Raw genomic sequence first — 23,172 nt, forward strand, 5'->3', positions numbered from 1 at the left:
CCTGCAACCGTTTTTCATATAATTTAGACTCCAGTCTCCTAATTATCTTTGTTGCTCTTCTCTGCACACTTTCTGGAATCTCAATATCTTTTTAATATATTGTGGCAACCAAAATTTAGGGCATGCATGTGATGACTAAGTGGATGGAACTTGGCACTCAAAGATTTTCAAATCAGAGCATCCCCTTTCATTTGGATCCTTAACAGAGGTGGGTTGCTCCTGGTTCGCACTGGTTCGGGTGAACTGGTAGTGGTAATTGGGCCTGGATTGCCAAACTGGTAGTGACAGCTGTGTGACCACGTCCCCAAACCAGCCCACCTGGACGCTCATGCTGCTCGCCTTAGCCAAGTGCATCCACAGAACTGCCTCCTCCTGCCAACACACAGGTAAGCATTCGTCTTCGATTAGCCCCCCCTCCCCACTAGCCAGTTGTTGCAGCTGCGACAGGAAATGGGGGCAGTCCAACAAGCCGGGTACCCGAAAAAGGCACGGTGGTGGCTGTGTGCATGAGTGATGTCAAGTTGACCACTCCCACTCAATCACATGCCACCTAGCCATGCCCACAGAACCAGTAGTAAAAAAACTAGAACCCACCACTGATCCTTAAGAGATGGGGTACATAATGTAAAAAGGAGTGGTTCCAACCATCCTCTATTGTCAACTAGAAGGGAAGGAAACTTGGTAAAAGGAATATCTAGGAGAAGCTATTTCTTTACCCAGGCACTATATATCTTTTAAATAACAGTACAGTTATTTTCTTTAAAGAACCTGCAGTTATAACACAAAGAATAAGCTACCGGTTTATAGAAATAAGTTATAGAAGTCAAGTTTCTCTTAAAACATAACTTACGTGTAAATCCTAAAGACATCTTATCTTAAAAATTACTCCCAAAGCCAAGCTTGAGTAACTTCTACAAGATTAACTCTAAAAATATTTATGAAGAGTAAAAATCGTACTTGAAACATTGTTTTATCAACAGAAATCTTATTCCTTTATTCAGCCTAAAAATAGAGTAACACTATATTTTCAAGTTGAATTTTAAACATTTTTTATTCTTGTTTCTAAGTATTACACCATAGATAGAACTCATCTATGTTGCCTCCACATCCCATTAAGACTTTGTAGGAGGAGAATTGTGTTAATTTATGGTAACAAAACATTAGAAGGATTCAGATCTTATATCTATTAATAAAATACATTAGCTAAAAAAGTGCTACCAAATTCCTGATTTTTGGCAGCCCAATAATTCATATCTTTAAAATAAATGAAAGTGATCCAAACTACTTTTAGTATCATGAGACATCTTATATAAGTCTCTAAAGGAACTTTTTTCTTTATTTCTTAATGAATATCAATAAAATCTACCAGTTTCCAACAACGCATGACATGCAAAATATTGTTTCCAACTCCGACAGACATATTGGGGGAATCTACTGAACCATTCTAGGTAGCTGCAATTAGAAAACTGAAACATTTTGGTTGTCCCCGGTTCTGATGTGCTTAGTGCCACTGAGAATGAAGTGAGTTGGCATTTCCTAAATAAATAAAATTAATAAAATCAATAATTTTAGGGTAATGTGAGGTTTGCAGAAGAACAAAGAGAAAAAAACTCATTAAACAAATCTGCTGAGGTTTCAGTGTGGAGATGGAATATAAAATGGAATGGTTTAAGTTCTTTGAGTCAGATTTGTCAAAAACAAAATTCTACCTGAGTACTTGAGAGACCGCCTTCTGCCGATTACCTCCCTCCGTCCCATCAGATCGCACAGAGTGGGCCTCCTCCGAGTTCCATCCGCCAGTCAGTGCCGACTGGCGACTACGCGGAGGAGAGCCTTCTCAGTAGCAGCTCCGACCCTTTGGAACGATCTCCCCGTAGAGATTCGCACCCTCACCACAGTCCAGAGCTTCCGCACAGCCCTTAAGATCTGGCTATCCCGTCAGGCCTGGGGATAAGATTTGCACACACCCCACCCGAATGTTGAATGAATGTTGTGTTTTATTGCTATTATTATTTGTATTCACATATTATTTTACGTTTTGTCTTGCACCCCCTTCCCATGAGTTGTAAGCCGCCCTGAGTCCCCTCAGGGAAAAGGGCGGCCTATAAGTGACAATAAAATACTAAAAAATACTAAATACTAAATACCACTTTTCAATATTGGCAGCATTTAATCAATTGCTTATTGACTTAAAATAGAGTAACTGTTTATATGTAAAAATGTGATTAATTAATTACAATGGAGTCGGGGTGGTTCCAGCATGCACTACTGCTGTTTTACTTATGGGCGTGCTATGCACCTGCTTGATGCGCACTGGGCACGCATGCACAATGCAATCAAAATTGTTCTGTGCATGCACAAAAGCAAAAAACAAGATGGTGGTAGTGCCTATGGTGGCGCCCGGAGAACCGGTTCAGGGGCATGACAGGCCTGGGTTGCTGCCGGTTCCAGGACCCAGACCGCCAAACCACTACTGGTTCGGTTGAACTGGTCCAAACCAGTAGGAAGCCACCACTGAATGGAGTTCATTATAACTGAACTTGAAGGAACAAATCTCATTCATATCAAACACTCATGTGCTGATGGATATTTGGAGGTGGACCTGGTCATTGTATATTTAATTAATCAAATAACTTCATTATCATTGCACTTTTTCTTCCAAAGATATTTTTCTGCTGCAACTTGTTCCTTTTTTAAAGATAAACTGAAGTTTCAAAGATTATTAGAAATTATTATTGCCAAGTAAAACCAATTGCAGTACCATGGAAAAGAATTGAGTTATCTTTTGCAATATAAAGAATGGAAATGTTTCTTCTTCTTCTTCTTCTTCTTCTTCTTCTTCTTCTTCTTCTTCTTCTTCTTCTTCTTCTTCTTCTTCTTCTTCTTCTTCTTCTTCTTCTTCTTTTCTTCTAATAAAACGTAAATGTTCAGATCTGGAATTTAATCTCATTCAACCCTGTCAGAAATTATTGCTCTCTGTTCAAAACTGTAGCTAAACTGTATTTTTAAATTACCTCTCTTCAAGCGACTCACATAGTGGAATGCTTTTCAATCAAGTGTGGGAAACAGCTCTCTTGAGGCTCTGTATGAAAAAGTCACTTTTCTGTGTGTATTGATTTGTGATTTATTTGTCTATCTTTTGTATCCCTTGCTTTCTCATGTATCTTTAGGATGCTGAAGGAAGCTAAGGCACTCATATAAATAGTAATTTAATATTTATGCAACAAAACTAAAAGCAAGGCATTATTTAAAACTTTATGTCAATAATAATCCAACACATACATTTTTAATGAACATTTTAGGCATTATGAGAGAGTTATACAAACCATTTCCCAGGGCATGAAAATCCACAGCTTAGGTGCTAGGATGAAAAAGCTTGTCCTCTAATGCTTCCATCAATTGTGCATCCGATGCTATATGAATCAGAATCTTTCCTGATGATTATATGAGATAAAATAAGTTATTCAAGGTTGTGCAATTCTCACCTGTAGAATTCAAATGCTTACCAGGACATTTTTTGTTTAGATATAGACTTTGGTTCCAACAGCTGTTCTTTTCTTCTTTGGACATGATGTTATAACTGGAAAATATCCTTTAAATCAGGGGTATCAAACTCAAGGCCCGGGGCCCGGATCCAGCCCGTGGGATGCTTAGATCTGGCCCATGGGGCCACCTTGGAAATAGCAAAGGACCAGCTCATGGGGCCTCTGCCAGAAAAAAATGGAGTTCAGGACAGCCGCGGGTTGCAGGAGGCCTTTGCAGCCGAAAACAGAGCTCAGGAGCCTGTTTTCGCTGGCAGAGCACTCAGCCACCACAGGCGCCCCTGACATGAGTGACGTTGAGCTGGCCATGCCCACTCTGGCCATGCTCACCCTGATCCCTTCAGGTCCAATACAACATTTTCAAGAATAAATGTTACAACAGGTCAATATTGGAACAGTCCTTATTTGGTTACATAAGTGTTCATTATCAGAGTTCTATTTAGGAAGAAGAACTATATTATTGTGGCTCCATAGCATACTTCCTTTTCAGCTGCTAATGTAAGGTTTTCTATAAATTTGTTCCTGGGCTATCAACTTTTTCAATAGATCCTTTTTTGTTACTTTGAATATAATTCTTGAGCCATAAATCTAATAGACACGGCTTGGAACCCATACATAAATTTAACTGCTGATCAGAACATCCTCTGAGCAAATATTAAATATCTGATTTCAAAATGAAATAGTTTATCTTGTAATACATATATATTCTTTGCTTTAGCATATTTCAAAAGTACACAAATGCAGACATATAATAAACATGTTTATTCAGCATTCAATCAGAATAGAGCTGGAAGGGACCATTGAGGTCTTCTAGCCCAACCCCCTGCTATACTATTTCAGACAAGTGACTGTCCAATCTCTTCTTTAAAATCTCAAGGATTGAAGCACCCACAACTTCTGAAGGCAAGCTGTTCCACTGGTTAATTGTTCTCACTGTTAGGAAGTTTCTCCTTAATTCCAAGTTCCTTTTCTCCTTGATTAGTTTCCATCTATTGTTTCTTGTCCTGCCCTCTGGCGCTTTGGAAAATAAGTTGACCCCTCCTCTTTGTGGCAACCTCTCAAATACTGGAATACTGTTATCATGTCTCCCCTAGTCCTTCTTTTCTCTAGACTAGCCACACCCAAATCCTGCAGCCATTCTTCATAAGATGTAATTCTTACCTTCATAAGATGTAGCATATTCTAAGATGTAATTCATCTGGTCCAAGGATTTGAACTCATTCAAGGTTATTCAAATCTCTATTGACAATTTGTCTATTAATCTTAAACTTCAATTCTGAGCCTTCAATCAGCTATTTGTATTGGCATGGTAAATCACATATTCTCTTTCTGAGAAGTTTGAACCAAGGTAGTAGCTGTTCTACCTTTCTTTGTTACCAATCAGCCTCCATTTTCCCATGCCATTTGACTTGTTCCATCTCCATGATACATTTTCTCTTACACACTTTTCTTCTTTCTTAAGATCGCTTTTTGTTCTTCCAGAAATTTAAAAATACACCAACTGTAATAGGTTTGAGCTTTCACCTAATAATTCTCGCTTTGTCTTTAATCTGTTTCTGGAGTCTAAGTGCACCATATCTGCATATATAATTATACTTTTCTTGCAATAATTTTCTCTAGAATACAAAGCATTTGAAGGTGAAGCTAGAGGTGAAGTTGCTGAACTTATGATTTTTATAGAATTCCATGCTTTTATCAAGATTTGTCTAAAAATATGTCCTTTCACGTTTTTATATTCTTTTCGATCCTTACACTAGAACTATCTAGGAGATCCATTAGCTGGTCAGCTCCTTCTCATACTGATATTTTGATATTTAGGAATTTTATCTATTGCTATCCATGACGAACAACTTGCATTGTAATATAATATAAAATTCAAAAGACCTAGTTCACTGTTATTTTTGAATCTCATAAAATTTATTCCACATTTTTTCCACTCCCCAAAAAATCTATTGACTATTCTTTGCTCATCGTGCAAGATTTTTCTCTGGAATTGAAATTGGCATCATTTCAAATAAGTTAAAAAAAAACCCTTAGGTAGTATATGTATATTAACAATCACAATTAATCCCAAATGGTAGAAATTGATTTTTTTTCTATCTTTGAAAATATTTTTTAAATTTTCTCCATAATTGGAGGTAATTTTGACATATATCTTTGTTCCTACCAATCAGGAACAATCCCAAATATTTTACTGGACTTTGTCTGGTCTCCCAACCCTTTCTGCACCAAACTTTTTCCTTCTAGGGTAATTTTTTAAAAATATGTCAATTTATCTATCCTGAGAATTCACAAAAACCTCTAACTGTTTTCATCAGCTATCTTTTTGAACTTTGCAGTTGCACAATAGTTAGCAGTACATCAACCACATAATATTTAAATGTTTGCTCTTCTTAACATCCTTCAGCTTGTTCTCTGTTTTGGAGTTCCTGACATCATCTCTACAATTCCAGCCTATTTGTCTATATCGCTCATGAGTGACTTGCCTTTCCTCATCCTGTATATTTGTTTTGACTTTATATTGCCATGAAAAAGCTTGTGTAACTTTGTACCACCTCTACAAGTTATCTTTTTAATATTGTAATTGTTTGTGACTGAGCGCTAAGCACTTACTTTTTTAGATACCAGCACCTATGCTGAATTTCTTTTTCTATTCAAGTTTTCCTTCCATGAAATCTTATATATTTATGTCTTTCTGTTTCTTCAAAACAAAAAGTTACAATTTTGACACTTGTTAGATATCTCTCAATTTGCACCTTCTAAAATGTGCAAATATACTGTATGGAAAAGGAATAAGCACACACCATTTTAATATGGTACCAGATATTTACCATGTATCCCAGATTTTGGCAATTTACGTTTCAGTTTTTAGCAGCATAGGTTGAGCGTATATTTAACAGAAAACTGATACTTTGGCATCCATCACTGTGTAGTCTTATATATCTATTCAACACATACCATAAACATATATAAAACATTCTTATAAAGGTGACAATAATTTTCCATTTAACCTCAATAGTAGAAGGCAAGGGTATTTTAGCAATAAAATTGCAACAAGCAAATAACTTTTACAATCTTAACACATTTTGCCAATATTACATAGCTTGAGTCATAGAAATGCGTTGTCATTTGAATGAGACACACACATATCATACGTACATGTATTTTTTTAAAGCCAGAAAACCCCAAAGCACAATGGATATGCTTCAATGTTGACTGAAGATAATAATCAAAAGTTCTTTATGGGAATCCACATTTTCTTTAACAAACAGCATAGCTCCAAAAACAATTGGCACAATACAGAAATACTTAGAATCAGTCACATGTTCACAGTATTATACATTTTGTTTAAATTATGATTAGTCCCACTATAAAAATAATTGGGGGACTCTTTTGTAAATAACTCGTATGTAGTCAAGTTATCCAAAATATTGTTTCAATTAGTACTTATGGAGAAGCTTGTTAAAAATCACTGAATAAGCTCTATAAGAAAGAGCTTTTGACCTCATTAGAATCCTTATTGTTTTGCAACTCTTATAAACTTTACTGTGTTATCTCAGAACTATGCAAAATTACACTTTACAATCATACTATAACTATACAACTAACCATACCAAGCTATAGATGTGGATGTGAACTGAATCTGCATTTAAATTGCAGCTCAGCAAACAATGAATGTGTAAAGCTTGACAGTCAACTGAGAATTACAAAATCCACATATCCATGAACTTCAGATTCTTCTAATCCTACAGCACAATTTTCCTGAATTGAACTGACTTTAGCATTACTTTCCAAGTCAGAATTCTGTGCATTTACATACATACACGGAGTTTCTAAATGCTTCATATTCTCATTCATAAGTAGAATGCATTTCTCCATCTACTACTGTATATATCACTTTATGTGAAGAGCTTGACTATTTCACTGAATTGGAGAGAGAGAGACCTTTTCAAATGAGAAACTATGTATGTATTTATAAGATTCAAGAGATAATTAAATTATTTTATTTTCATAGAATTAGATCTGAATCCAGGTAAATAGCTATGGAAATCTGGATCCAAAAGACATGGGACTTATATTTTCACTTGCTCATTGTAATTCTTCATTTTTGGCAAAATTGGTTAATTTTGATAGCTGATTTTAGTTCAGATTCTGCTATTCAGGAACTATTCTAATTACCTGCCTTTGTTTTATAAGATTCACATTGTTGCTGAAATAATTATGTATTAAATATATATTCTTATATAAATTATAATTCCTACTCAGACTGAAGGGATAGACTCTTTGACAAGTTGTAGTTGTTGCCCAATGGATTTAATTACTTTTGCTGTGGGGATTAAAAAGGTGAATATTGCCACTAAATATCTAAACAAAGAGAGGTAGATGTTTTACATATTCCTCTCTCTATCTTTAAAATGCTATAATATTATTCATGTCTGATTACACAATTTATAACATTCAAAGAGGAATATGACCCAAAACTATTTCATGCAAATGTTTTTAAAACTATGCATATAAAGTATGAAATCTTAAGTGTTTAATCTGAGTTTTATATGTAGATCTCACTACAGCAACTTTAAATCTTTAAATAATCACATTCGGTTTCAGTATGTGCCTTATAAAAAAACCTTTCCCCTTACAAGTCACATCTAGCCCCAATTAAAAGAAGAATGAATTCAAATTCAGTCATTGTTCATAACTCAAGCTGACATCAGGAACCTTTGTGCCCTCCAAAAATCAATTTCAATCATTTATCATGGGCTATAGATATATTCATTCTTTTTGCATCCATTCAATTAGTAGATAATTTTGCAAGGGGAACAGTGCTAACTTCAGTAGGTTGCAGATCTATAATTTAACTTGAAAAAGTCCTGGAAAAATATTTAAGAAGGCATAATATTAACTTAGCAAGAATGTGAACCAAATACATTTATGGATCTGTTCAATCACCAATTATTAAGGTCCTGTGCTCTGCCATTATCAAGCAGAAGTGTGGGACCAAAAGTCCTGATAACAACACTCAAAATGGTCCTTTGAATAGTTCCAATTAGAGAAATGTTCAACATTGTGACTGCTTTCTTCATAATCATAAATCATAGAAATGTTGCTCCTTTTGCTTCCAAACACACAAAACAACAACTTTACAAATAAAGACCTGTAGCTAATATACACTCTCTGGCCAAGATCATTATTTTTCAGCTACTTCATTTTAATTTAAGGCAGCTTTGTATTACCCTGCCAATATAATTTTTCTTCCATTTTTTTCTTCTTCCATTGACAGAAGAGCAACAACTTAAAGGTTTTTCTGAATGTTTTGTTACACAAGGCATAACAAATTGGGTTCACAGTACTGTTTACGTAGCACAACCAATAGCCAAGATGCCACAATGTTGGAGGAATGCAATCTGAGCAGAATGTGGAAACCAATACCATTATGTTGTAGGGTGTCCATGTAATTATAAAAGCTAGAAGAATGGCACTTAGAGTCTGCGCTGCTTTACGTTCTTTTATAAGAACCATTCTTTTCCTTTTAGTAATTTGATTACTTAGGTTAGGATCCATATTTTTGATGGAAGCGTCTTTGGATAAACTGGCAGAACAAGGAGTGATTTTGACTTTTCGGCAACCATTGTTAGTTTCTGGTGCACCACTAGCTTTAACCACCAACCGGAATTTATAAGCTACACATTTATTACTTTTTTGCACCTGACTTTTGGTTGGGGTTAGAAAATATTTCTGGGTGTCATAGTCATTCTCTTTATGTTGGTCGTTGATAAAAGCTTCCTTTTTCTCTTCTTTCTGCTCATCAACCTTCCCTTTTACAGGGGTTTTATAGGCTACTTGAAAGACTGGATCAGGTGGGCATTTTTCCTCCTCTTCAGATGAGGCATAGCTGCTGCAAATGGTCAGCTGCTCTGCCCTCGACCAATCTTGGCAGGTGTTTTGAATCTGAGATGCTTTTGCTGTGGCAGAAGTACTTCTACTAGATGAAGACCACGAAGCCTGAGATTGGTCTCTTTTGGTCAAATTTTGTTGCCTGCAGCTAAAGCAAGACTTCAGCAGGGTTTTCTGAGGCTTCACTGTTTCAAACTCAGTCACAGAACTGGAGCCCTGAAGCTCAGCTAAATCCTTGGTTCGTTTTTCAGTCTCTTTGTAAATGCGGCAATATAAAATAGTCATCACCGAAACTGGGATATAGAAAGCAGCAATTGCAGTACCAAAGGTAACAATAGGCTCAGACAAAAATTGTATTTGACAGTCTCCTGCTGGGACAGTTCGCTCCCCTACAAGGTACTGCCAACATAAAATTACAGGTGCCCACAGAATGAAAGAAATCAGCCAAGCCAAACCAATCATAATCCCAGCTCTTTTGGGTGTGCGTTTAGCCCTATAGGTTAAAGGACGTGTAATAGAAAAATATCGGTCAAAACTGATAACTAACAAATTCATTACTGAAGCATTACTAGCTACATAATCGAGTGCTAACCATAAATCACATGCCAAAATTCCAAGAGACCAGTGCCCTATTAATATGTATGATGTATAAAGATTCATAGAAAATATTCCAATTATAAGGTCTGCACAGGCAAGACTGAGTAGATAATAATTGTTCACTGTTTTCAGCTGGCTGTTGACTTTGAATGATATCATTACCAGAACATTTCCCAGAATGGTTATCAAACTTAAGATGGCCGTTACAGTAGCGATGGTGATTACTTCCCAAAGATTGTGGCCTTCAAGTGGTTTTTGGCTAGAAGTTGAACCATTGGTGATGGTCAAGTTGCTAGGTAACTTGTCTTCCATTCTTTTTTGTGGTGGATTAACATCAGCGTCTTTTAATTTGCTCTAGGCACTTCATCTGTAATTTGAAGATATCCTTTAAATGACAAACAGAGAAAAAAATTATAAAATGAAGGACACAATGAATTTAGCATTAGAAAACAATATGTTGATTGATTTCAATTGTGTATTTCATCAAGTTTCAAAGATATTTTTAAAAGGATACATGAATCCTTTGAAGCAATGCAACTCAAGTAGCATTCCAAATCTGCTGTTCAAACTATCACATCTTGCTTAACATACCCGCTTTGAATGGTTCTGCTTTCACCTACTCTTCAACAGCAATGCAGGTGGAAGTATTATTGGGATTTTCATTTTCATGCTCATGTGAGCATGGAAAGGCATTTGAAGCTACTGAGCTAAGCCTCCAAAAGGATACATTTCCTCAGTGTCTTGAGCAATGAGTTCAGAGGACCCTTTTGGCTGCCTCAGAAAGTATTTTCTGAATGGTTTGCAGAACCACAATGTAGTGTCTTTGCATGTATTCAGTCAACAGATGCAATTAATCCTTAAAGGTAAAGTTTCCCTGTGCACATAGGTGCTAGTTGTTCCTGACTCTAGGGGGTGGTGCTTATCTCCATTTCAAAGCTGAAAAGCCAGAGCTGTCTTAAGACGTCTCCGTGGTCATGTGGCTGGCATAAGCAAATGCCAAAGACGCATGGAACACTGTTACCTTCCCACCAAAGGTGGCCCCTATTTTTCTACTTGCATTTTTACACGCTTTTGAACTACTAGGTTGGCAGAAGCTGGGACAAGCAATGGGAGCTCACTCCATTACGCAGCACTAGGGATTCGAACCGCCAACCTTTCTGATCGACAAGCTCAGCCTCTTAGCCACTGAGCTACCATGTCCCTCAATTAATTAATTAAGCTTAAGTAGCTTTTATTCAATTAAGTCACATTGACTTGGAATATGTAGGTATCTTTTACAGAACATTGTATGTAACAGAAATTAGAATTCTTATTCTAATTAATATAGAATAGAATAAAAATAGTTTTTCAAGCCTTTCTTGTCAAGTAAGTCATTACAAAACAATGTTGACTGGATATTAATAAAGACTATGGCTTTCATTATTAATTCCTGTTTAACAAGGCTTTTTCTCCGAATGTACATGAATGTACATTCACTAACAATGAGGAAAAGCCTTGTTAAACAGGAATTAATAATGAAAGCCATAGTCATTATTAATATCCAGTCAACATTGTTTTATAATGACTTATATGAGAACAAAGGCTTGAAAAACTACCGTATTTTTGGGAGTATAAGATGCACCTTTTTCCCTCAAAAAAGAGGCTGAAAATCTGGGTGCGTCTTATACACAATACAACATTTTTTGCCACCTGAAACTCCGCCCCCTTCACCAAAATGGCTGTGCATAGCTTTTAGAAGGCTTTCAGAGAGCTCCTGGGGGCTGGGGAGGGCAAAAATGAGTGAAAAATGGTCCGTTTTTTGTCCCCCCCCAGCAGCACTCTATATGCTTCCTAAAGGCTATTCTAATCACAGATAATGGTTTTAGATGCCAGCTATGTATCTGTATTAACAAAGTGTAATAATAAAATAGTATGAACTAAAATAATATATTGAGAGGTGCACTGTTGGTCTTCATGTTGGTGTTGCTCAAGCATTTTGAACTAAAGCACCTATTATTCACAGCCAACAGAATAAAAGGCAGGCATGCCACACAACCTAGAAAGCACCAGCTCATAACAACCTGAGATATATTCAGATGTGAATCTCCCGATCTGATATGCGATGATTCAGATAGCATTCTTTCTGCACTTCACTGCACTGCATCTCAGATAGTTTGGTCCTATTATACTGCAAATATATTTTTGGAACTGAAATAAGTCTTCAAGTAGCCTTTAAAAACAGAAATAAAGATTTGATCTGACAAGCTAATAAAAGAAACTAAAGATGACATTTAGCTGAGAAAATACTTCAAAGAGAGAATAAGGCCAAAAAGGGTGCTGAGCCAGAAGATATTGAATTAGGTTATTGTCAAAAAAGAACAATGTGAAGTGTAACAGATAATGCAATGAGAGCCAGTTTGGTGTAGTGGTTTAAACATAGGACTAGAAACAAGGAGACTGTGAGTTCTAATCCAGCCTTAGCACAAAGTCAGGTGAGTGTCCTTGGGCCAGTCATTTTCTCTTAGGTTTAAGAAGGAGAAAATGGCAAACCCGTTCTGGAAAAACCTTGCCAAGAAAACTGCAGGAACTTGTTCAGTCTCCAAAAATCGAACATGGATAGAAAAAAAAAGTAATACAATAAACTGTTATGATAACAACAAAGACTAAAATATTAAGGTTGGTTCAGCTCAAAAACTCTGGTAGATTAGAGCGAAGGTCCCCAACCTTTGCAGTTTGGCAGCCCAGTAGAGGGGGAAAGAGGGGAACTGGGTTGTGCATGCAGCTCACCTTGCATGAATGGTGGGCTGGCTTGTGTGGGCATGCATGCATAGCTCAATTTGCGTAAGGTGAGTTGTGCATGCATGTGCACGTGTGCCGGCCCACTGCTCGTGCAAGTTGAGCTGCTTGTGCATGCGCGTGCGCGCTGGTCCACTATTTATGCAACCCGCTTGTGAATAGGCCACAACCCGGTAGTGGGCTTCAGACCGGGGGTTGGGAAGCCCTGGGTTAGAGAAGAGACCAGAATGGCTCTCTGAACAGTAAAGAGAGAAGGGAGCTTATATCCAACAGCCCATACTGGCCAATCGGAGATGGATTGAATTTATCATCTTGAGGTCACCAAGATAGACTGGTTGGTGGAACAAAAATGTGTTGCAACCGGAGAAAAAATATTTAAGACTACTAGGTAGGCACTTTCTCTTGTATCATGCACGACTTGGGGTATTAGGTGAAGTTAACATTTTGAAATTGTGGCAGAAATGAAAGGTTGCCAGGGTATCCCAAAAGTGCTTTATAAAAGGACTTTCTGGTTTTTTCCCCCTTTGAATACATTTCGCTTCTCATTCAAGAAGCTTCTTCAGTGATGAGAAATTGATGAAAAGCGAAATGTTTTTTTAAAAGTCCAGCTGTGTTTTCAAAAGCATCATTGGGACAACCATCTGGATGATTGAGAATTCCCATAGATATTGTCAAGGTGTGCTTTGGGTTGTGGTTAAATGCATGTGAGAAGGCTGTATAAAGGATTCCTAAGGGTATATAAAATCACAAATCTACATAAGGAAGAGCCAAGGCGGCAGGGTAAATTGTACCATCACAGCCTCATCCTTTTGTACCTGCGTACAGTGGGACCTTGGGTGCTAACCGTAATCAGTTCCAGGACTTCGGCTGGCACCTGATTTGGTCGTGACCAGAAGCAAGACAAACTGCGCATGTGCGAACACACAAAAATGGCATGGAAGGGGAAATCACCGCGGCTGTGTTTATTCGGCACCCAAATATGTGTTTGTGATTTGAGTGAAGCATTTAGCAGGTTTTTCAGTCGGCACCCAAATTGTTCATCGTCTGAGCCGTTTGGGACCCAAGGTCCCACTGTACAGTGTCACTGCAAACATAGGGATTTGATTTTGCAGTAGTAACTTTATTTCCCCCCCCCCCCCCATACTCTATTAAATATTATGTGTGTTTGTATATTGACAAGCCCCTTCCTAGACAACTCTGGGATGCTACTATACTTTGTAGTGCTTAGAACTTGCTTTTATGGGTATTTCTCTAGAACACGATTAACATATAGTTTTGCATTGTTGTTATGAAGTACAAAGCACATTGAATTAATAGACTTGTGATCTCTTCTGGTACATGTTAGTTACTTTTCTATCATGTTAGGTATTTAAAGGGAAATTACAAGTAGTCCTCAACTTACGGCCACAATTGAGCCCAACATTTCTGTTGTTAAGTGAGACGTTTGTTAAGTGAGTTTTGCCCCATTTTATGACCTTTCTAGAGACAGTTGTAACTGAATCATTGCAATTTCTAAGTTAGTAACATGGTTGTCAAGTGAATCTGGTTTCCCCATTGCCTTTGCTTGTTAGAAGGTCGCAAAAGGGGATCATGTCACCCTGGGACACTGCAATTGTCATAAATAGGAACTAGTTGTCAAGCCTCTGAATTTTGATCACATGACCACGGGGATGCTATAACATTTCTAAGTGTGAAAAATGGTCGTCACTTTTTTAAGTAGCGTAACTTTGGTCACTAAACGAACCGTTGTAAGTCGAGGACTGCATGCATGCTTATAGTTGCACCCACCACTGGAGTTAATAATAACATCTTATTATGTTTTAAGAAATTGGATAAAGCCCATTTAAATATTGGAAATTTAGGCTTTATCTGCTTTTCTATATTTCTTCTCTAAGAAAAGTAGCTGAGCGATCCATTTGCAGCAGCCCCGCAGCAGCGGATTCCTTTTTTGGGTCAGTTTCTCAAGGCGGAGAGCGGCGGCTGGGAAGGAGCCTGGCGCGGGTTCAGCGACACCCCATTCTTCGGACCCGGCTGACGCGGCCTCCAGTTCCTGCAGCGGCCTGTTTTCCGGCGGAGGCGGAGATCCACGCGATCCCGGTGAAGTCCGGCCGCGTCGAGCGCGGCCGCCCGAGGGATTGCAATGGAGCCCGACCGCGGCGCCCGGCCCCGAAGGGGAGGCGGCCGCCCCAACCGGAGACGGCCGGGCGGAAGGGAGAAGCCGGCGGAGAGCAGCGGCGATGACGGTCACAGCCGAGGAGGCGGGGGACGCGGCAGGCGGGGAACCCGCGGCGGAGCAGCCGCTTCCGCTCCCTCCGCGCCTCGGGGCTGTGAGTCGGTAAGAGGAATCGGCACCGCCCTTTTCCGTCCCGGGACAAACTGTCGCCGGCTACCCCGCTGGCCCTCGGGGAGGAAGGCAGCGGGGCTAACGGCTCCGTCCCGGGAAGGCCCACTTCGTATTGCTGTAACTCCCGCGGGTTCTGGTCTGCTTTTTAAATTATTACTAATGCTCCTCCGAGAGAGCGGGAGATCCTGATGCAATCGCTTATCTAGAACTACGTTAATGCGAGCCTTCTGGAAGGAACATAAGAGTGGGGTTGGAGGTCTTCTAGTTGAACCTCTTGCTCAAGCAAGAAACCCTCTCCCTATCTATTCAGGACAAATGGCTGTCCAATAGAGCTTCTGAAGCTTATATCAAAAGAAATATTTTTCTTTGGGTATATTAGCAGGGTTACTATATTGCAGCTTCCTCAAGTTCTCTAGATTTTGATTCCTTAATGTGTTAATTGGAAGAGTAGTAGGAAGAAATAGGTTATGTATAGGGATGGATGGGATGGGCAGAACCAGGAGAAATTTGTGTCCCGTGGGACCATTCAGATAAACCGAACCATATTGAAACTACACTATATTTTACTACTGTGAAAACTATAAGTAGATTTTTATAGAGATTCTCAGCCATCCAGGTCATGATTGTCCCAAAGATGCTTTTTCAAGAGGCAACTGGTTTTTCTTTGAAGGCATTTCGTTTCACATCCAAGCACTTCTTGGATGAGAAGCAAAACGTCTTCAAAAAAAAAAAAAGCAACCAACAGAAAGTCCAGTTGCTTCTTGAAAAAGCACCTTTGGGTATAAGTAGATTTGCTCCATCTTACAAAGATTTGCCCCCAAATGAATGAGATGCAATAGGGGAAGAGTGTCAAACTCATTTCTTATTACTAAATGGCAGTCTGTGTTTATATCGGTTGACAGTTCCTGTGTATGCAACATTAGCATATTAATATGGTATGCATCTGGCATGAATTTCTGGTGTACTGACATACAGGAACCAATTACCCAATTACAATGTTTCTATAATATTTTTAATTAAGGATTATACATTTAAACCTAATACTGTAAAAGATAAAAAAATAAAAATAAAAAGGTGCAGAAAAAGAAGAAACAACACAAAAAGAAACAAAAGTATAGTTAACATTAACAACTTACAGGACAACCAACCATTTCTATATAAACAAATCTTTAAAGCCTCATCACTCCATTTTAAATAAGCAAAAGTCCCTTAAGGGTTATCATAAATAATGACACAACTATTATTAGCTATAGCTAAGACACTTACTATGAATTCTTATTTTTACATTTTTTTTCTCTTTTCTGTTTAAACAAATCTCTTCTTTTTAGGTAAGTAAAACCTTTAAAAGGTCAACATCCAGTTCTAGTCAACATTAATCTATTAAATATTACCCAAATAACAATCCACCTATTTTAACCTTGACCAAATAAACCAATTTTGTATTCTTTCTCCTTTGTCACAAGTATCTTTAGTGTTCTCTGATAAATGTCTAAACACATGTACTCTTTTTATGCTCTTTGTCTTTTCTCACAAAATCGTTGGCAGTTTTCAGAAACCCTGTTTGTAAATCCAGTATAAACTATCAATGTCACTCTTCATATTCACATTGTCTCACAGAATCATTGGTAACAAGCCCGCTTGGTAAATCCAATATAAAAAAGTAATCCACATCACTCTTCTGGTTTACTATTTGTCTTTTTTAAATGTTAAGATATGGTTTCATTTGTATATACAACAGTGCATCTTTTTCTGTATAAACTGTTTCATGTTTTTCATCTCTCTTATAGATTATGGTTTTTAAATTCACATTTAAAATCAATTCAGTTTTATTCCGTGGAACTTGACATGATACCATCTGAGTTATCTATAATAGCAGATATCTTTAAAATAATTTCTAAAACCAATAGTTATAGATCTTGTTCAACAGATCCATTGATGTATTCATTTCCTTCTGGTATTCCCTAGTGACCAACCTTTAAAGTTTTCTTTTTCAAGATGTAAATAGTTTCCCACAGAAAGGATTCTTATAACCAATTTTAAATAATTCAAGTTCACCTGGACTTAATCCATTTAAAACTTTATGAAATCAATACTTTAATCACCCTTTTGATTTATATTCCAAAGCATAAATTTTTCAAATAAAGTCTTACATTTGTATTTAAAATTTCTCAAAGGATTGAAGAAAAACTCAGCGAATATAATAAAACTTGCATTTCTGAAAATTCACAGTCTTAAAAAAAATTCAAGTGATTTAAGAAGTGAGATTTGAGTGAACTTTGATTCTGTAAAGGCTACCTTGTTGGCCTTGAGCTTGGTTCCTGCAGTCTACCCACAAACAGAAACAGCTTTTTGAAGTACACACAGATGATCTCAAGTTCTCTCCTTTCGCTAATCAGATTTCAGTCCTGTAACGTCTCCAGGGCTTTATGGGATGTCAGTTCACCATTTTCCCACCCAACCCCCCCCCCCCGGTTATACTGCTGTATCCATTTTTGTGTAATTAGGTTTTAATTACACTTCTAGTACCATCATGTCTAAATCAAAGTAAAACGAGAAGTCTCCCAAGAATTCCAAATCAAACTGTCTTTTTTTTTCTTTTGGGGTGGTGGTGCAGATTAAAGGATTGTTTCATGGAATCAGGCTGTAAATGGGTGTTCTCTATATTCACAAACTTTAGCCTAAAAGAATGGTGGTCTCACAAGTACTGTGCTGCCTTATGATGGTTGCATCAATGCACAGATGTTTGGCTGGTACTTCAGGTTGGTCCAGGAACTGAAAGATGTACATATATATAAAGTCTTTCCAAGTATATCATATAAAATAACAAGTGAAATCATGATGAAGATACATTTTTGCTGACAAGACATGGTGTTATAATATGTGCCCAGCAAGATAACCCCAGTTTAACTGCATGGCATGACAACGTAATAAAGAAGATGTACAACAACATCAGGACATTTTTAAAAAAATGTATTTAGTTTTAATGCTAATATAAAATCTGCTACAGCACCATGCTTACAATCAGTACAGTGCTGTAAATAGCAAAATAATAATCTGGATATTTGTGCAGTCATTTCAGACTTTGGTTAAATTCAATCTGGGTAATAAATGCAAGCTTATTTTTTTCCTTACATCTGATTCATTAGCTGGTTAAACATTTTAAATGGCATGACTTTGCTCCCCTCCTAAAATTACTAGGGGTTTTTAAATGTTAGCTATCAAGAAAGAAAGAAACAGTTGTCTTGCTGCACACATCAAAGCCATTTATTGAAAGTATCTTAAGCAATGGCTAACTGAATGTTTTTGTGAGATAAACTGCAAATGCCATCCTTGCTTCGTTTTTGTCCCCTTGATACTTGTTTCCATATTGCCTCTGAAAATTTGGGTTCCATGCAGCTGTCAAGGATAACAGTTAATAGATTTTTTTAATTGAAGTAACTAATCTAAAACAACAACATGACGTTTCAGTAGATTTGAACTGCCAAACAGCCTTACAAAACAGCAGGAGTCTTACAAAGGAACACTGTGGCTTTATTCATTTTAAAGAGGAACAATATGTAAATATATTATATAAATGTTAAATGTCATTGGATTTCACCAGAGGAGCAACTGCAGAGAGTCCAGCTTTGTTTATAAAGTTCTTGTAAAATTGGATGGGATATATATTACTTCCTTTAACCTGTAGGAGACTGATCTCATTTAGAAATCACATTTTGATACTTTTCTTTTGAACTGTGGTGACATTTGACTATAAATACAGATAGTTCTCTATTTACAACCATTGTTTAGCAACCATTTAGAATTACAATGACACTGAAAAAAGTGCCTTTCGGCTGGTCCTCATACTTGCAACTATTGTAGCATCCCTGTGGTCAGGTGATCAAAATTCAAGTGATCAGCAGGTCTTCACAATGGTTGCACTGTCCCAGGATCCTGTGGCAGCCTTCACATGTTGGGATTCTTTCTTTCCACACAAATCTTCCTTTCTTGTGCTTTTCAGATCTTTAAAGTTAGTTTAACCCCAGTTAAATTTATTAGCATCCATGTTGGGGGAGAATCTATTTTTTATTTAATATACTACCAGTGAATTGATTACTACTATTAATTTTTATAATATGTTTTGGGAGTGGTGTTGGTTTTATCTGCCCAGAAGATTTTGGCTTAGGTGAGCAATAAAAACCTTTATAAATTTCAAATTATCTAAAATAACTTAATTATTAATATCAACACTATCAAATAGTTTGAAATTTCCATCATCTTTCCATTTATAACTAAGGCATTGCTCATTAATTTTGATAGCGAATAAAGACATTTTGGTTTCAGATTATTTGCTCACTACACACAAAGATTTTCTGGTGATCCCATATGATTAACATTGGATAAAGTAACAGATATAAAAAGGAGTTTCTTTTTTCAGTAAGTGAAAATTTGACAAAGAGAGGAGACACAACTGCTTGGGAGGCCATAGAACATATATGTTCAATATATGTTTTAATATACATTGAATATATAGTCCTTGCTTGGCGATCATTTGTTCAGCAAGATTGAAGTTAGGGTGCTGTTGAAGGAATGGTAGTTAACCTTGCAAGAAAGCTGTACATGATTTGGACCAGGCTGTATGCAGCTTCGGAAAAAAGGCCCTTGTGAAGGGTCAGCCTTGATATGCCTTGTAAGCAACAGGAGGAAGATGGCAAAAGTCACCTGGGGGTAGGAAGTTCTCTAAAGTATAGAGAGGGAGGGTGAGTTGAGTGCAGGGTGACCAGAGTGCAGGATGACAGGGTGAACAGAGCCTAGGGCTGGCAGAGGCTGCAGAGTGCAGGGCGACCAAAAGGACAGAGATGGGAGGTTGATGGGGGTGGTGGGAATTAAAGAGGATATGTCCTTTACCTTACTAAGGCTTGGGACTGGGAGGAATCAAGACACTTGCCAAATTACTGGGGAGAGCCCCATGATTGCTGTTGCTAAGCAATGTAGACATACAATGTTCCATGAACTAGAGATGGAAATTACAGTTCCAATTACTGTCATAACTAAGATCAACCTGTGCATATCTTTAATGTGTAGAAGAGAATCAATTTCATCATATAATAGTATTAATTTGTAGTGGTAATTGTTAAAATACCAGGCTAGAAACCAGAAGTCAGTCACTTTCTCTCAACCTCGTAGGAAGAAAGCAATGACAGACCACTTCTGAAATCTTGCCAAGAAATTACAGAGTTTTACCCAGTCAATCACCAGAAGATACACGCTCTGAAAGCTTTTTTTTAAAGTGACATGTAAGGATTCAGAGTTCTTTGACCATCTGTGTTGACAATTCAGTCTTTGCTGCTGGTGTGTAGGAATAAGCTCAAATATCTCTAAGTGAGGGAACATACAATGCCTTCATAGGTCATTCTTGACATTCCAGGGCTCTGTGCTCTTGAAAACAGATTTCATATTTAAATTGAGTTCTCCAGTAAAACTCTGGAGCATTAGCCAACTGCACTGATTTAAAATAGCAGAATTGAGTTTTTTCCTGTCACATCACATTTGATATAGAACTCGAAGAACCAAATTAACAGAATGACCTTTCTTCGCATCCCAATGAAATGACTAAGCTGAAGAAGGAAAAGTAAAATCACTTTCCTCTCATTATTATTTTACAGAACCCTAGACTGTAAGGCGACTTATAAGTCTTCTGGTCCTATCCCCCCCCCCCTTCCTCAAGATAGGAGTCCATTATACCCAACAGGTGACCATCTAGATTCCATTTGAAAACTTCAGGGAGGGAAGCTATCACTATTATAGATAGCTGTTCCACTGCTTGTTGGATTCCTTCTAATATTCAGTTTGGCTGCCCTTTGTTTTAATTTTCCCCATCGGGCTTTATTTTCAACAGACCACAGGCCCACTTCCTTTTGCATGTGACAGCCTTTTAAATATTGCATAGGTAAAGCAGTATCCTATTTCTTTTGCTTTTCTTTTTCTAGCTAAACATCCTTACCTCCCTTAGCTGCTCCTCGCAGTGGATTTTCCAAATCCATACCCTCTTGAATAGCTTTCCTCTGAATCTGCTCTAGCTTCTCAAGGTCCCAAATGAAATACAGCACATAGAGAAATTATTACCTTGCACGGAGTGAACACAGTGCTTTTATGAATGTAGCCTGGACTTTGTGAAAAATTTTAATGAGATAGAAGTACATCACATCCACACCATGTCCTTTATCAAGACAATGTGAGTCTGACCTGATACTAGTCTTTGTTGATGTTGATTTTGATAAACCTACGCTGAATCTAGATAATGGTAGCATTTTTTACTAACTGTTTACAGCTATGTTGCTCCATAATATATTTAAATACCCAGGTTAGACATTAAATTGGTATATTATTGGGTCCTTTTTTATACAAGTATATTTTGGGACCGTGTTTGCTATTCTTCACTCTTCTGACATCCCATTTGTTCTCCAGTGGTTTTCAAAAATTACATTAGTAGTTTCTGGACCTTTTCTGCCAGCACCTTTAACAGCTTGAGATATAATTCATCTGTCACTGGAGACTTCAATTACTTTAAAGTAAAATGGATTCTTGTTGTATTTTTAACAATACTGAACTAGGTTAATGTCAGTCCTTGGAGACAAGCAAGATTAAAAAACAGACTTGGCAGGGATTCTGTGGATGCTCTTTATAGTCATAAAATAGGCTAACAACACTATAAGGTAGTCTCACAACATAACAAACCCTTTTACTCTTACTTTATTTCAAATGTATCCCCAACCTCATATATTATAGTTTGCATGCCTCATCATCTCATTCTAAGTTTTGCCATTCCCGATTTCTTTTCTATAGGGTTTGAGCTATCAGTTTGTATTTCTCCTTATTTATTAATCATTTTCCATCGTTTCTATACCTTTCCTTTTTCTTCACAGCTTGTCAGTGTATTCACTCTTCATCTCTGCAGAATTGATAATTAATTGTTCTGTGAGATTGGATAGAATTACTTCAAGTATATAGTCCATGACTTACACATTCAGAGCCTTAAATGGTTGGCCGATTTCTGTCATTTGGGCCATCTCCTTGTTTGTTTATACTGCATTTACACTGCATACCTGCAAATCAGGGGTAATATTGACTTTCCTTCCCTACCGGTTTACAAATGTGAGTGCACGGACCACCTTTGTACATGTGCACAGCCTATTTTTTGGTGAAAAAAAAAGGGCCTAAATGGGGTGTTGTAGATCTGGGGCGAGTGAGTGGGGCCACCCGTGATTTCCAATACCTGTTCAGGCGAAATGGTCCGAAATGGTAAAACACCACCTCTGCTGCAAATATTCACCACTCCCTTTGGAAACCTCCTTCCTTGGTATTCTTTTTCTCCTACCTCTGTTACTGGACAATTTTTTTGTGCTTGTTCTCTTTTTACTGACCTTGATACAGACCTCTTTGTATAGTACCTACTCTGCTTTCCTTTCCTTTCCTCTTCTTGTTAAGCCTTAAAAAAAAGAAAGGCTGGCCTTCATTCCTCCCACCTCGTCCTCCAGCAAGGAGATAACCTTGCATTTGCACTTATAAGATAAATAATTTGTTTTTGCCTAGTATTGCCTTTCAATAGGCAAGTAACCCCAGAAAAAGAATTAGAATGGGCTATAATGTATGCTTTACAACTTAGTCAAACATTTAAAAGCCTCAATCTATTGATAGTGTTGTTTATAAAAGAATACTGTTCTTCAATTGTGTGACAAAATGTAATTCTCAGTAAGCTGCATTTCCAATTATTTTCCATTTTATGCATGATTACTCATATAATTGTGCATGGGATTACAACATTGAAATGGAGCCTGCTTGTATCTATTCAAAAACAAGCCCAACTGAGCTCAGTGATTTAAGATTGTACCTTACAATCCTAGACCCGATTAACTCATAGTGTTTTGTTATAAAATTGATTGTTTGGTTTGGACATGTGTATCTTGTGAACCTAACTACTGCAGTTGACAGAAAAATGGCAACCATGCATTAATGTATTTCTGTAGGTTGTCTGCACTT

General features: G+C 37.5%; 2 protein-coding genes across 2 annotated transcripts in view; one reads left to right on the forward strand and one right to left on the reverse strand.

Annotated features, from left to right (window-relative positions):
- Positions 1-6,759: 6,759 nt before the first annotated feature.
- The window catches only part of CHRM5 (cholinergic receptor muscarinic 5), an 84,084-nt gene continuing 67,671 nt past the window's right edge, over positions 6,760-23,172 (reverse strand). The window contains exon 2 of the mRNA XM_014061078.2: positions 6,760-10,419. Coding sequence (XP_013916553.2) covers positions 8,757-10,346 — 1,590 coding nt within the window. The 5' untranslated portion in view covers positions 10,347-10,419 and the 3' untranslated portion in view covers positions 6,760-8,756. The remainder of the gene's footprint in view (positions 10,420-23,172) is intronic.
- AVEN (apoptosis and caspase activation inhibitor) overlaps positions 14,866-23,172 on the forward strand; it is a 138,300-nt gene continuing 129,993 nt past the window's right edge. Inside the window, exon 1 of the mRNA XM_014062229.2 lies at positions 14,866-15,144. Within this exon, the coding sequence (XP_013917704.2) occupies positions 14,950-15,144 (195 nt within the window). The 5' untranslated portion in view covers positions 14,866-14,949. The remainder of the gene's footprint in view (positions 15,145-23,172) is intronic.

Source organism: Thamnophis sirtalis, unplaced genomic scaffold (genome assembly GCF_051295495.1).
Source record: "Thamnophis sirtalis isolate CommonGarterSnake01/CBP01778 unplaced genomic scaffold, rThaSir2_p1.2 scaffold_1, whole genome shotgun sequence".
Taxonomy (NCBI): domain Eukaryota; kingdom Metazoa; phylum Chordata; class Lepidosauria; order Squamata; family Natricidae; genus Thamnophis; species Thamnophis sirtalis.